Below are 16,307 nucleotides of genomic sequence, written 5' to 3' on the forward strand. Positions count from 1 at the left end.
ATTTGTGTGGAGAAGTAGTTGGGAGGGTAAAGAAGAGGTAAAGTGGCTCTGCAAAGCACATATTTTTTGCCTCTCAGAACTTCACAAACTCTGGAAAAATCCCCCTAAAGGCCAAATTTTAGCCCCCCACCTATTTTATTGGGGTATGGGAAGTACATTTTTTGCACACTTGAGTTAGTGTGTTATACAAACCCAGCTCTGTGTATCCTTGCATAGCTCCTGTCTTTTTGATGTGGCTTGATTTACCAAATTTTGCAGTGGATCATGCCCCCACGGTATCCAATCTGTCTGCAGACTCTGAATTACAGGTAGTCCTCACTTAACGACCATTTGTTTAACGCCAATTCAAAGTTAGCCTAGGAAAAAGTGCTTTATGACCTGTACTGACACGACCATTGCAAACCATTGCATCACCCCCGTGGTCACGTGATCATGATTTGCAACCTTTTTTATGACAGCCGTTAAGCAAATCACCCTGGTCATTAAGTGAATCATGTGGTCGTTAAGCAAATTCTGGCAAAACTAATCCATTGGGGAAACTGGATTCGCTTAATGATCACACAGTTCACTTAATGACCACATGATTCACTTAACAACCATCATAAAAATGGTCGTAAAATTGGGTCCAGTCATGTGGTGACTCGCTTAATGACCACCCCACTTAACGACCAATTGTCAGTCCCTATTCTGGTCATTAAGTGAGAACTACCTGCACATGCTGGTTCTCTTCTTGATTTTACTTTCTGTATGTGTGTATGTGCCTTTGAGTCAGTCTTGGCAACAGTTTCAAAAGTGGTTTGCCCTTGCCTTCCTCTTAGGGCTGAGAGGGAGTGACTGGCCTAAAGTCACCCAGCTGGCTTCATGTCTAAAATGGGACTAAAACTCATGGTCTCCTGATTTCTAGCGAAGTGGTTTTAACCGCTACACCAAACCAAACTAGCTCTCCCTTGATTTCATAGAGACTCATGATAGGACCACCCCACCACTAAGTCTTTCTCTTGTCAGGCATGAACAACCGGGAGGTGTTGGAACAAGTGGAACGGGGTTACCGCATGCCATGTCCTGGGAATTGCCCCCCCTCGTTGCACGATCTGATGGTGCAGTGCTGGAAGAAGGAGCCTGAGGAGCGCCCCACTTTTGAATACCTCCAATCATTTCTAGAAGACTACTTCACTGCTACAGAGCCTCAGTATCAGCCAGGAGACAACCAACTGTAACTGATGGGGCTCCCAACCAGGATTGTGACCATGGAGAGCTCACTCTTTGGGGATCTCTCTCAAGTGTGGGTTGAGGCTGGGACACACTGAGAAAATCTCTTCCCTGTCCAGTGCCAGGAGCTGAGGGTCCCGTTTTGTAGAACTGGGATTAGGTTCCTTTCTCTTTCTCTTTCTTTTAATTTTAATTTTATTCCCCTTTGGGACTATTGCTTTTTTATTATTGTGATTTTGTGTTTTAAATTCTGCCTCATCCTGAATAGCTGCCATGCCAATTTTTGGAGATTAAAAAAGATGGGGAGGAGGAGGAGGAGGAGGAGGAGCCGCCAAGGCTATAGATGGCAGGAGAGGTATTTATTTGTTTGTTTAATAGTGCATCCTCTCTTAATTAAGCTACTTCTGTGTTAACATTGGAGAACCTTTGGCCCTTGAAAGAACCCCTGGGGTGCTCTGAAGAGGCTTTGTACTTCAACCCCCATTGATTCCAGCCAACAACAAGGCATTGGGGGAGTTGTAGCCTCAAATGTTCGAACGCACCTTTTCCCTAACCCTGCTGCAGCCAGTAAGGATAAGGACAGGATGGCTGCAGGACCACAGGATAAAGAACTTTGCACAATGAAATACGTTATCTAGCCATCCTGCAACCAGTGCCCTCCAGATGTATTGTGACTGCAACTCTCAGAATTCATCAGCTTGCAAAGGCCATGCTGGCTGGGAATTCTGAGAGGTGTAGTCCCACGGCATCACATATGGGAGGTTGCTGTGGAACCCCAACTGCCATGATGCCGTTGGGCAAACAATCTAGGTTTGTTAAGCATGTTTAAGTCCTGCAAAATCTGAATGGCTGTGGTACTCTGTTCCTCCCCTACAACATTCTGGAAGATGGCCACATCTCTTCTCCCTCATCATTAGCCCTGACGCTCTGAATCCATCACTTGGTACTATCTGGGTACGTATCGTGTTTGAAATCAATGAGTTACGACCATGATATGAGAATGAACTTATACAGAATCCATTATAGGTTGATCAAACAGTATCAGCTGTTTTCTTGTGAGGGTCAGCTTGGCTTCTGAATGATATATTGGGGGCTGCACTTCAAAAAGGAGAGGGGCCGGGACATAGCCCTAGTTCAGTGGTGCATAAGGGAAGCAGACAGTGTTGCCTAGGACAACTTAAGGGGAAGTTGTGTGCCAGAAAGGCTTTGGATCCTTTTTACAGAAGGAGAACGTTTCTGAGCAGATTAATGTGGAACTGAGAAGTGTCTGCTCCATAGCCACATGGTGCCTTCTGACAATAAGATGAGGCTCCTTACCAGATGGGGGCTTGTGCACCATCCCTTGAAAATGAATGATTTTTGCTTGTCAACTGGGAGCTGTTCCAGATGTTCCTTACCAGATGTGCTGGGGCTGCAGTGTCCAACATTCCTAGCCAGTAATTACAACCCAAACACATTTGGAGGGACCAGGTTGGAAGAGGCTGGCTTATCTGGTATCCATATCCCAGTTATCTCCCACTAACTTTTTCTCCCTGTGCACAAGAATCCTCTAATCTGGCAAGTGTGTTGAGGAATCCGCCACAGATCATTCATAGGACACTAACCATAATCTTTGGAGGAAAGCTATGACTCCAACACCAATAAAAGAATGTCCTAAGTCAGAGTTGTGGCCTTCCAGGTATGGTTGGATTAAAATTCTATCATCCTTGATCATTGTCCTTGTTAGCTGGGAAGTTGGAGTCCAGGAACATCTGGAGAGCCACTTGTTCCCCAAACTGTCCTAAGAAGTGCTTCAGAAGAAATTTTAGAAGACAAGTGTGGTAGATGTCCAGAAATAGCTACAGTAAAATCTGCCATAGATCCAAGGGGTGAAAGATTAGTTTCCCTTCATTTCCATCTCCCTGTAATTTGAAATACTGCCAGGACACTGGAAATTGCTGAAACACGTGAACTATTACATTGCACTGGGCTGATTTCTGAAAGCTATGCAGGTTTACTGAGAAATAAGTGTTATTGCTCATTTCAACCATGGTTGCTAAACAGATCACCACATTATGGCTTATTATTGATGAACCAGGCAATGATTTAGCAATGCTTCCTTTCAGGTAAGAATATGAAAGATTAAATCCTTAACTGTGGTCAGTGTGCAGGATTATGATCAGGGTTCTTTTAGTTTGTAAACCATGGTATATTGTGTAAACTCAGCAAATTATGATTCATTAAACTGTTGACAAACCATGGTTTAGTACAGTGTGTGAACCAAGCCAGTGTTTCTTCTTGCAGGATAGCATTTTCCCAGTTTATGCCATATGATTGTGGCAGAATTAATCATGATCATCTTCCTGATGGCATAGAATGAGACCCAGGGAGGGAGTAGAGTAAGTCATACCTGGATAACATTCGTATGAATAAGATGTTCAGTAATTATTATACATACTCTACTTCCTAAAAAAGAGTGAGATTCATACTAACTTCTTTCTTGGAAATTCCCATCTTTAGCTCATTCATTATAGAACATCCAGATAAACTAAAATTGTGAATGCCATAGTTTTGTGTCACCCCATTATTTTTGATATTTTTAGCTTTTAATAAAATGCAGTTGCTGCACTGATCTGTTTATCATAGACAGGCAAAAGCATTATTACAATTTCCAAGGGCTACTGTGTCTTAAGTTAAAAGCTTCCTGCCTGCTGATTCTGCTGCTTTTTTGGATTTTGGTACAATGCATTACCTCCTCATTTAGTCAGCATCTGTTTCTCTTGATCAGGCCGGGGAAGGATGTAAATATCCTTTCATTTTTAATGTGCTTTTAAAAATAATTGAACAGTACTATTTCTCTATTTAAAAATAAATGGCTGAGTACTAGTAATTGAAGCCATTGCCCCTCTGTAGGAAACAGAAACTGATTCATCATTTAAGTCCCAGTTATGCTGAACAGCAAGAAGCAAAAGCAGCAGAACTTGCAGGCAGGAAGCTTTCAGTTAAAATTGCAGGGGAACAGTTGCTGAACATCATCAACGACCTTGATAATGAGGATGCTAAACGATACAGAGCTATTAAATAAAAGCATCATTTCAATGCTTCATTTAGCTGATGGAGGGGGAAAAAGTGCCTCAACAGCGCTTAAGTATCTTAGCATGGAAATGACCCAGCGGGCTGCAATATGCTTCTTCAAGAAGCAGTTCTTACTTATTAATGCCAGGACCCTGAACTGGGTGGCCAACCTTCCTTTCCATACTTGTTAGTTGCTTGTGTGTGAATGCAAGTGACCTACAGCCCAAAGGAAAAGGGGGGTGAGCCCAACAGCACCTTAGCGGAAGGACAAGAAGCAAAAGTTGCTGGGCAAGTGACAAGCCGTTTGGGATGAGAGGTCCACCATGGGACCTTTTAGGCCAAGGGAAGTTTGGCAGCTGCCTATGGTGCTGAAGACCAACACTTACCGTGGACTATCAGCAACTTACCTGGATTTGTTCAAGCTTTCCACAATGACCTTGAGATCTACAATTCAACAAATGTAGAGTTCTGGGAGTGGAGATGAGGTACTTTGACAGAGGGGAGGATGAGTACACTGACAATGAGCAAGCAAGCAAATGAGTTGGAGGTCACTAGCTTTCCTCTCCTTGATGCAGGCTTCCATCCAGTAGGGTCCTTCCATCCTGTGAGCCCATCCACCGACCACCTTCTCTTTGCTTAAGGACCATGTTTTTCTTTGTGGTGGCCTTTGCAGTGGATGAAGCTTCTTCACTTTTCAGGCTTCTGGAGAGCTGCCCTCTCGGGCTTCCCATCCTGGAAATGTAGTCATTTACATTTTCTCTGTTATGGTTCTAAAACCCTTTCAAAAAGGTTGATTCGTTGATAGGACAGCTAGACAAATCCTATGCTTGCAGACCTTGCGGGGTGGGCAGACAAGCCCAGGATGAGAAGGGGAGGGCAGAGCCTTTGGGCAGGGGGCAACCACTGCTGGTTTATAGTTAGACCAGTGTTTCTCAACCTAGGCAACTTGATGTGTGGACTTCAACTCCCAGAATTCCCCAGCCAGCAATGCTGGCTGGGGAATTCTGGGAGTTGAAGTCCACACGTCTTCAAGTTGCCTAGGTTGAGAAACACTGAGTTAGACAATCATCAAAAACAACAGCACAGTCTTGAATGGGTTGGTCAAGTGTCATTGCTTGAAGAGAAGGCTGTGGATACTGATCACACATGAACATGGAAAGCAAATGGTTAAATAAAGCAAGTTTACATGCCCAATCCAGATTTTTTTTTTTGGTTGTTATTATCCAAATGCCTAGGGGCTGCCCCTTTCTATGCTCTGTTATAATGTTGATTTTTTTAAAATATTGTACATAAAGAGAAATAAACCTTTCTAACAAGAGAGGCTGGGTATGAATCTTTGTCAAGCAGAACAAGCCTGTTTTCAGAATAAAATCAGAGCAAAGATCAATATAATCCTAGGCCACAGATTGGTTTGTTTGATGGGGGTATGTGAAAAAAGTCAAGAATGTAGCCATAATGTCATTAAAATCCTAATCCTTTTTACACGCATTACATGTCAAACATGTAAAAATGGGCATGGCTTAGACCATGTTGTTCTGGCTGCCATCTTAATTTTCTTTATTCCTCTGCAGATATCCCTGATGTTTGGTTTGGGCTTAGCCCAGCCATTGTAGTTTATAAACCATGGTTTATGATTTGCACATGATGCAAAATTCATTTGATAAACTATGATAAACCCAGGACTTGCTGATCCTTGTCTGTCTATTGGAGATTATAGAGCCAGGGAAAACATTAGATCAATCATTCTGAGAAATCTTTGCTTTGGAAATCGCTTATAGTGATCGCAGATAGTGTGGGGCATCATGCCATGCTGCCAATGCTGATGGTGTTCAGTAATAGCAGGAGAGCCACGTCTGGAATAGGTGGTCACCTGTAAAAATTAAATCTGGCCGCAGGGGTCCATTAGAAGCCATAGTGACATCACATGCATTAGACATTGTGCAAATGACGTAAATGATGTTATCTGCATTGTTTGTGTAACAACTTCATGATGCACATAATCATTCATCACACCCCCACAAATGCCTATGAATCTGGTATACCTAACCCAGTGTTTCTCAACCTTGGCAGCTTTAAGATGTGTGGACTTCAATTCCCAGAATTCCCCAGCCAGCATTGGGGATTGGTTAATGGAGCAATACACCACCATCTTGCCTCTGGTAAGATGCAATCTTTTTATCCAGTTCAGAAGTTTATTTTATTATTATTAATCTCTTTGATTTATATCCTGCTTCTCTGCCCTGGGAACGCACAAGATGACTAATCATTTTGTTTTTTTAGAAAAAGCAGCCATCAAGCTAAAATTGAACAAATCCAGTTAAAATCAACATCTAATTAATTGAAATGGTGGGGGAGATGAAATAGGAAGAAAGAAGCTCTTGGACCCTTCCCCAAAGTTAAAAGTAAACGCTGAGTGTAACTATCAAGGGAACACATTCTGCAATTTAGCTAGTTTGATAAACCTTGAGTGGCCACCAGAGCTGCTCATGTGAAAACATTTTCTTATGAGTAAAGGCCTACTTAGCAGGTGGCAACAGCTGGGTGACCTTGCCTGTGCTTGGAAGCTAAAGAGGGTGGGCTTTGATTAGTCTATGGGTGGAAAAGCAGAGAATATAGGCTGGACTGAGAAAACATGTCCTGGAAGAAGAAAACTGCACAGATGAAGCTGTGAAAGTTACTAGGAGTCAAGATGAAAAAAGATGTTCTACCTTTTTAAAGCCCTGCCTCCAAATAGGAACTCTGAAAAAGCTATTCTGATGGCCTGCAGGTGAATGCCAACTTTATCCCTGGAAGCTAAAAGCTGTCCACCCCAGGTGTCTTGAACTGTGAGGGTATACTAGACACGGTTGTACAAGATAACTGTTCCCTTAGACATTTTGTGCTTCATTCATGTTTGGGGTGTCATTTCTGCTGATCAGGTATGATTTTGACCTATCTACAATAGTTTTCTACAATTCCTTACATTTTCTAGTCAACTATTTAGAGGTTGTATTCAAACTGCAAGCTTATCCTGGTAACTGGATGAACCTGGTTTCTAGCGGCACAATGTGTTGAACTCCAGACTAACTCAATGGATTCCTTTTGCATAGTGTGTGCTAACCATGTTGTATGTACATGGCTTACTGCAGAAGGGACTTCGCATGTTGTATGAATGCATTGGCAACATCTTTACCTGATCTCATTAAGCATGGCATGTGAACAGAACCTTCTAAATAATGTAATGCTATTGAGTGAGTGTATTGATTTCCCCTTGGGAAGAATCTATCCAAGTCTGCAGGGGAGACTGGTGGGTAGGATCAGAGCTGAAAGTGGAAGGAGTCACCCCCCCTCTTTTTCTCTATTATGCTTGCCTTTTATCTCTTTGTTTCATTCATTGTTCTTCTTTCCCTGATATTGCCTAGTCTTACACAACACCAGTTCAGTATCTACAAGTCCTTTAGATGATCTGCTTGCCTTCTAAAATGCTTGAGGCATCTTTATCTGTCTATTTGCTCAACCTTTATGGCATCTTAGCACGGGCATGATCTGGGTCCATACAGTATGCTAAACCAGAATATGGTTTATTTAATTAATGGGCTAGTATTTTACGTGAATCCAGCCAATTCGGGTTTAAGCAAGAAGCTATAATCAAAGAAACAATAGCTTGGTGGTCCCAGTCAGATGAAACTTGGTCTTTTTTTTTTTTAATTAAAGCTGCAAAGGGATGGGCATTAACAGTACACTGAAGTAATCTTTGATGTCAGATTTCATGCTTTTTAAAATGGCCATGTGCAATAACCTGTTTTCTAGCTGTTTTGTTTCAGGAAAAGATAATATATATTTAAAAGCAAAAATGAACATCTGTACTTGTATTCCTAACTAGCTAGCTCGGTGTTTTTCTACCTTGGCAACTTTAAGGACTTCAACTGGGGAATTCTGGGGGTTGAAGCCCACCCATCTTAAAGTTGCCAAGGTTGAAAAACACTGCGCTAGACCATACCTTTAAAAAGAGTGCTTACGGCAGCCCCAGATTCTGTAAAGACTGCTGTTCTCCTCATTGCTTGTGGTCCAGATGAGCTTTGGGGCCCAGTACTCACTGGAATGTGTGGGTCAGTAGTGTGTTGAACCTGGATGTCTGTGCCTTTAGTTCCAGGCAGGAGGTCAGACTGCAGACTCCCTGAGCAATACACCCATGAGATTTATAATAATTAATAAACAGTCATTAAGGATTCTGCAATCAGAAGAACCCTATATAAAACAAGCAAAATAGAAATAGGATGGGTCTTTGTACATTGACTGGTATAACCATAAAATAGTTAACAATAAAAAAAACTGTTAATAACCTATTGAGAATAATAATTCATCCCTCCCAAATTAATTCACAAGTTGCATTCTTAGTTTAATAGCCATGGCCAAAAATGAGTTGTAACCAAGAGTCACCTTGAAATCACTATCAGACGATAAACATTCTACATATTCAAAATTAGATCTGCTCAGTGTGGGTTTTTTTAATACTGGCCAGATAGTTAAATTGGGCATTCATTGTAATAGCTTACACCCCCCCATCTGAGGTCAAGGTAGCTTCCACCCTGATGGCCTTCCAAAACCTTGTAAAAAAAACTAGTCGTTCTGAAGGGATTGGAGGGCTCCTGGAATGCTGCCAGGAACATTATGAGTCCTAGGTTTCTTAACTGTAATGATGTACAGGTAGTCCTCAGTTAAGGATGGTAACTGGGACCAGAATTCTCATTGCTAAGCAATGCGGTCATAAAGTGCAATGTCACGTGACCATGCCTCTTAGCAACAGCAGTTCCAGCACTGCTGTTGTTAAATGAATCCCGTGATGTTGTTAAGTGCGATGTCACATGATCACCACTTGCGACCTTCCCTGCCGGCTTCCCCATTGACTTTGCTTGTGGGAAGCCAGCAGGGAAGGTCACAAATGGTCATCACGTGACCCTAGGATGCTGCAATGTCGTAATTGTGAGCGGGTTGCCAAGCACCTGAATTGCAATCACTTGACCGTGGGGGATGCTGCAACGGCTGCAACTTTGAGGACTGTCTGTAAGTCTCCTTGTTCAGCACTTTTGTAACTCCAAATGGTCACTGAACAAATGGTCATTAACCAAGGACTACCTGTGTTGTATTTATTTCATTGTATATTGCATTTTATTTTTATTACTGCATTAGCTGAAGCAATTTTACTGCTTAAAGTTGCTTTGATAGGAGGGGAATTAGCTTACTTTTTTCAATCAATCTATAAGAATGGTCTGCCTGAGAATTTATGAGAATTCAGACCTAAAGTTTGCGTTGTACTCTGTACGGTATGCCCACCTCATGCTTAGTAACAAATCTAGTAGCTGCATTCACAAAATATCCTCAAGCTGGTTATTTCCAGCTAAGTTGGGTTTGCGTGTCTGTGCCTTAGTCTGTTGTGGGAACCCAGACAATATGATTAGTTGAATATAAAATATTCAAAATAGGTAAATTCAGTAACTAGGTTAACAGAGCCACAAAAAAAGACAACTTCTCTTTTTAAAGAGTGCCTTTAATCTCTTAAGGATAAGTAAGCATGTTTGCTTTCAATCTGATTTGTTGGTAAAACAAAGCAAAAGAACTAAATCGGTGTTTTTCAAACTTGGCAACTGTAAGATTGCCACAAGCTGTGTGGACTTCAACTCCCAGAATTCCCTAGACAACATGCTGGCTGGGGAATTCTGGGAGTTGAAGTCCTCACATCTTAAAGTTGCCAGGTTTGAAGAACACTGAACTAAATCAACTCCAACTTTCATTTCATTACATTGTTAAGAAAAATTGATGAGCAAACAGCAAAAGAAAACAGAAGAACAGCAGCAAAAGAAAAGAGAATATGAACTTTACTGACTAAAATTCATCAGATGACTAAACATATCAGCAATCTCTTTTTTTTTACTAGGTGGAAGCAAAGAGCATCAGAAAATGGTAGCTTTGGGTCCCATCTAATGGTTGTCCAGATTACTGCAGCCCAGATCTAGTTGTTATACTCCCTGACCTCTCTGTGTTTCGGAAAGCAGAGAATTAGTGGAGGAAAGGAGAAACCTCCAAGAAGGGAAACTCAGACTGAAAAAACCCCCCAATACTTTTGATTTCTTGATGAGATGTTTTCCAGGACATTTTTCTAGTTCCTGTTCAGCATCGGTATGAAAAAAGGAAATCAGCCATGGGATGTGTTTCCATTTAGCTTTGAGTCTGTGTTCTTTCGTTGCAGAAATGACCCAGCAAAAATAAAGTCTGGATTCATGAAAACTCAAGTTTACAAAACCCGGTTGCTATGTTCACATAGGGTCAATCCTTAGAGGTAGGTCAGGTCAAGAAACAGGCATGGTAGAGATTCCAGGCATGCTCTTTATTGTAGTATGGTAGACTTAACAGAATCTTGGAAGCCAATCCAAGTTTCTCACGGTCCCATACTATACAAAATCAAGATGGGGTTATTTTGAGATTCTTACTCATGCTTCTCTCTATCTCAGGACTGTGGAGTCTGTAAGACCCCCCCCCCCCCTTAATGGCTTGCTCCTTCCTTCCCCTTTAAAGACTCTCTCATACCTTCTCTAAGGTCAGCAGTACTTTCCTTTACACGCTCTGCCTCTGAATATGCCACAATGTGGTTTTAACATGATGGCCTGGTTCACACAATATGTGAAGACAGTAGCTGGGTGCTGAATCACAATGACCCCAGCTCATTTTAGTCTAATCTAGACTATACTGTGTGTTGGTTTGTGAGGCTTCTAATTTATGAGTTGAAGGGCAGAATGAAGGTTCTTGAGTGCTAATGTGCATAGAAGGGTGCAATGGAAGGGAAGTGCTTTAAAAAAAAAAAAAGCAGCAAAACTGTCTGTGTTCCTCGTAAATTCATTCTCCCTGAAACTTGGTTTGCAAATGTAGGTTCAGATGGAAGTGAGATACAGACCCCATCACTTCTTTCTTCTGTCGAAAAGAGTGCAAGAGAAGGGACTTCAGAAAGCACTGATGATGTTACCTAGTTGGGTAATGAAATGTCTGTAAGCAAACAACCAAGCTCAGAGAGCAACAAAGACTCCACAGGACTTCAGAAAGCTTGTTATAACAGTGTTCAGACAACTCACTCGGAATAAGCTGCCTGGTGCCAACCAGGCTCTTCTTTGCATTGTTGTGCCCTTGATGTTCCCCGAGTTTGGTAGTGAAACGTCTGCAAGAAGAAAAACAGATTAAACAAGAGGCTCCTTTGTATGCCCAGCCTGGTGGGCTTGATCTGAGTCCACACAGGCTGAAACCTCTTCTGCTCTTCTCTCCCCCACGTCGGTCAAGCCACTGATGCCTCTTCCTCAAAAGCAGGCAGAGAGAACAGCTTGCAGGAAGTGGGGCACCCAGGATGTCCAGATTCACTGCAGTGAGAAAAGTGCAGCTAAACAGGAGACTTTGGCAACTGCCCTCTCCCCGTCCAGCTGGTGCACATTACCCTGCCTTTGCTCAGTGGCCCCTGCCTCCATTTACTGAAAGGGGCAGTGGCCAAGATAAGGCTGCCTGTTGCAGAGTCAGGCTGGGAAGCCTTGCCTGCCTCTCCTGCTGCTGTCTCTGCCAGCGTGCTCCAAATCCTGCTCCCAGCCATCTGTGGAGGCCATTTGGCGCAGCCCCCCCTGCGATGCTGAGCTTGCCAGGGAGTTGTTTTTATGCTGACCCAGCCAGCAAGGACAGCTGGCTATGCAAGACGCGTAGGAGGGTCAAGGGGCTAGGAGGGTTAGAGGAGAGTCAGAGAGGAGTCTGCCTGCGCGGAAGGGCAGCAGGGGAGCTAAGGGTGTGACAGCCAAGCGCAAGAGGGAAGCAAACCAGAGATCGAGGGAACGGCAGAGCCTTTTCTACTGAACTGGTGCATTGCAGAGTTGGCGAAGGCCATGGCAAGCAGGAAGCAGCACCTGCCCATGAGATGAAACGAATTTGCAGGGAGACCCTTCAGCTCATTTTCCACATCTGCTAGGGCTGAGCATGGTAACGAATGGGAGAAAGGATGGGGATGTGGCAGGAGACGGAGAACTCATGGCCTGGGGCCAGATGTGGCCTTCCCCCAAGTCTCTGCTTTGTTTATTTGGGTCCCCAAAGCCCCTTGGAATTGTGCGGCTGATAAACACACGTGCATTTTCCTGCCACCTTCCATGGGGAAACAAAGTAGACCTAAAAAGCCAGAAGCCAGACTTCGTGGACTTTTTAAAATACAGTCCAAAACATCAGTCTCTGAAAAGTCTGGCCCTGTGCCCAAAAAGGGGGTCCCTGGCAGCTAAAAAAGAGAGAGAGAGAGAGAGAGAGAAAATGCCCACTTCTGAATTAGAGAATTACATTTCCTGGGACCCCAGCTACTCATACAGAGAGGAGGCTGTTCTGTGCCTTGTATGATCCCCTAGCTTGTATCCATTTTCTCCTAATCCAGCTGAGGACGGGAAATCCCACCACATATGCTTTGGGAGCCTTGAACAATCCAGTCACCTTGAATGCCCAAACAGGGCAGGGTGTCTTTTGTACCTTCCAGATGGGGGTTCTCACATCTTTATTCCCGAGTCCCTTCCTGGCTCCCTCTGCATGGAATATGGAGCAAGGCTAAAATGAGTAACTTCTGCAAAGGGGCAGGAGGTGGATTTCTCCCTGGGCAGATTTGGTGATGTTGACCCCCCAGAAGCAGTACATGATTAGTTTCATCCTTATTGGGACTTGTCGAGCATACATAGCCAGATTTTATTCTATGGAGTTCAAAGCCTATACTGGTGTCAGCCCCACTCAGTAGACCAGACCAGACCAGACCAGAAAATCAATTCCACAGAAAGCCTAAAACTACTTTTATGGAGGCTGGCTATAATAAACAACATCTTGCAAATTTGATTGTGCTGAACCTTCTTTTCCTTCTTATACTCCAGGGCAGTGTTTCTCAATGTTGGCACCTTTAAGATGTGTGGACTTCAACTCCCAGGATTCCCCAGCCAGCATGGCTGGCTGGGGAATCCTGGGAGTTGAAGTCCACACATCTTAAAGGTGCCAAGGTTGAGAAACACTGCTCCAGTGAATCAGGCCGGCATCTATCTGAGCCACTTCTGAATATTATCCTGTTGCTCTGGGCTTAGAAAATGTTTCAGCCCCTTTTGCTTAGATAATGGTTCATGAATATCTCCATCAAGGTCATCTCCCTTCCTGTCTACAATTGGGAATTGAACTTGTGAACCATTGCATTCTACATGACTACTGTATATACAGTAGCTTTAGAACCCTGGGGCTTGGTGGTGCTGCAGGAAAGAATATATGGAATCCATCAGGGGTGAGGGGGGAAAGAGTCGTGTGAAACCTTGTACGTGGGGCCATGACATAATGTAACATCTGTGTGTATGGTTTTGTTTTTTTTTAATTTGTGTGCGTGCGCGCGCCTTTGAGTTAGTGTTGACTCCTGGCAACTGCCTGGACTAGTTCCTGCTGTTTTCTTGGCAAGGATTTTCAGAACTGGTTGGCCGTTGCTTCCTTCCTAGGGCTGAGAGGGAGGGACTGGCCCAAGGTCGCCCAGCTGGCTTCATGCCTAAGGTGGGACTAGAACTTTCATTTTATAACCTGGTGCCTTAACCACTACACCACTATCTATTTATCTGAGAGTGTAAGAGGAGGTGGAGTGAATATGCCATTCTGATAGATCCTAAGGCAGAAGTGTCTACAACGACAGTGAAAAGGGAACTTGGCTTAAGTTCTCAGTTCCATAGATCACTTGCTCCCAAAGTTGGGAGCATATTACACCTACAGTATATGATGGGCCTTACATTGGTTAGCAGCTCAGTTCTGAGTACAGTCTAAAGTCCTGGTGTTATCTTATGAAACCCTTTGTGACTTGCATCTGGATACCTATAGGACCACCTCCCCCAACTGAATTTGGCCTGTCCTGTTAGATCATGTAGGCAGGAACTCCTTGATGTCCCACACTTGCAGGATGTCAGAGGAGCCAAAGCTAGAAGGGGCTGCTGCTATGGAATGGCTCTCCATGGAGATGAGACTGCCCTCTCCCTGGTAGCCTTTAGGAAGTTATTAAAAATAAAGTTTTTTTAGAACCTTTCAGTAACATCACCTGCACCTCTTCTTGTTCTTATTACTTTTCTCTCTGGCTTTGGTTTTGGCTTTACAGTTGGGTTACATGTTGCTTTAATTCTGTGTTGGGTTTTGGTGACATTGAAGCTGCCAAGAGTTGTGAGATTGTGGGGGGACAAAAATGGAAGAAGCACACAAGCAAGCAAGTCAGAAGGTCCCATCTCACACAACTGTAGCCATGTTCTGGAATGTGTGGGTTGGCTGACCTGATCACTGTGACTTCCTCCTGCTGCAGACCAGAGAAACCCCAAGCCAACTGCTGGCAACTGGGCACTTGAATCCCCAACAAGAGGAAGAGGAGTAGCAGTGGGGCTAGTGACCAGGGCAGGCAGCATGTGGGGAGAGCTACATACATTAATTAATTGGTGGGAAAAACAGCATTTAGTATCTGATTTATGCTCTGCTAGAGAGCTCCCCATGACAGCCAGTGTGGTGTAGTGGTTAAGACACCAGGCTAGAAACCAGGAGATGGTGAGTTCTAGTCCCACCTGAAGCACAAAGCCAGCTGGGTGACCTTGGGCCAGTCCCTCCCTCTCAGCCCTTGGAAGGAGGCTACGGCCAACCACTTCTGAAAAACCTTGCCAAGAAAACTGCACAGACTAGTCCAGCAATACCCAGGAGTCAACACTGAGTTGAAGGCTCAAAAAAGAAAAAGAAAAAGCTACCCATAGATACAAAAGTGGCTTCTGATTCTAAGTTCTCCTTTTATATATTTGTTTTCACCCTCATGCAGGCTGGATTTGCAGAGCATATTAAGCTGTAAGGTACACAAGATAATCAAATAAGAACACAATATTTAAACTGCAAAGACAGTACATAAAGATCCTAGAAGAAGAAAACTAAGCTTGATGTCTCTGGAATATCAGGTGATGATTCAGGAACGATTTATTTATTTATTTTATTTAAAAGTATTTATGTGCTTTGGAGAGAATGTTCCAGCTATGACCGAGTTCTCATATTCTACTAAGCAGTTAGATGGTTACCAGCCACTGTGGTTTGTAAACTACAGTTTATGACTTAGTGTGTTGAATCAGCATCCAGCTAAAGGTGGCTTATTCAGGAAACAATAGTTAAACAAATCATGGCTTAGCATTATGTGCAAATCTGGCCCCAATGTAAAAGTGAATTGTTCAGGGGCCCGTGTTGGCTGGGGATTTTGGAAATTGCAGTCCTGTCACATCTGGTTTGAAAACACTAATCTGTACATTCAGAAAGTATCTAATAATAGGCAAAATTCATCATGGTGCAGTTGTCATTTTCATAATCATCATAATAGTAACCCCCTTTTTACTTCAGATTCATTATTCTGCATTAAATTCTGCTTTAACCTAATTGATTTAATCAAAAATGATATATTCAGGTCTTAAATATATTGCTTTGTGTTTTATTCTAATAGCCTTTTTAAATGGGGACAGAGAATTTTTAAATCAATCTTTTAATCTCTTTAGAGGCCAATTTGTATGCATGCTGTAGTTATATATAAATAAACTTAGCATTTTTAACTAGCCAACATCTGGAACACAGGTCTTGCTATTCTAGTTAAAGCTGTGAGCCTCCAAGGGCTGAATGAGAGAGTCAATACTCAGGTACTGAACTGTACTGAGACACGGTCACTCAGGTTAAGAACCGAGGACAGCTCCAAGCAAAGACCTGGGACCAAACCTCAAGCCTCAGGGATGGTCAACCTGTGGTCCTTCAGAACTACTGGTCAATGTTGGAAAAGGCTGCTAGGAACTATAGATCAACATCCTCTGGAGAGCCACAGGTTGTCCATCCCTGAGTCAGGCTGAAAGCGTCGGGTGTACTTAACCTCAAAAAATGGTACGATGAAAGATTTTATGACAGCTCTTCATTGTTACCTTCACATGAAGCAGCACTGCTTGGTCTCAGTGAGACTCTTTGTACTGCAAAGGTGAAGTAATGATGCTGTTTGCTCATGG

The 16,307-nt window shown here is 43.2% G+C and overlaps 1 protein-coding gene across 4 annotated transcripts in view; it reads left to right on the top strand.

The window, feature by feature from the left end:
- Positions 1 to 5,581, top strand: part of FGR (FGR proto-oncogene, Src family tyrosine kinase) — a 55,655-nt gene extending 50,074 nt beyond the window's left edge. For 3 of the 4 annotated variants that reach the window (XM_088140140.1, XM_088140139.1, XM_015889452.3), the window contains exon 13: positions 1,006 to 5,581. In XM_088140140.1, coding sequence (XP_087996266.1) covers positions 1,006 to 1,217 — 212 coding nt within the window. In that variant the 3' untranslated portion in view covers positions 1,218 to 5,581. The remainder of the gene's footprint in view (positions 1 to 1,005) is intronic. The other variant, XR_015796018.1, reaches the window with a different exon arrangement.
- The last annotated feature ends 10,726 nt before the right edge of the window (positions 5,582 to 16,307 follow it).

This window comes from Python bivittatus, unplaced genomic scaffold, assembly GCF_059951505.1.
Source record: "Python bivittatus isolate LINGU-HERP-01145 unplaced genomic scaffold, Pbiv_v1 ctg000310_np1212, whole genome shotgun sequence".
In the NCBI taxonomy this organism is placed as follows: Eukaryota; Metazoa; Chordata; class Lepidosauria; order Squamata; family Pythonidae; genus Python; species Python bivittatus.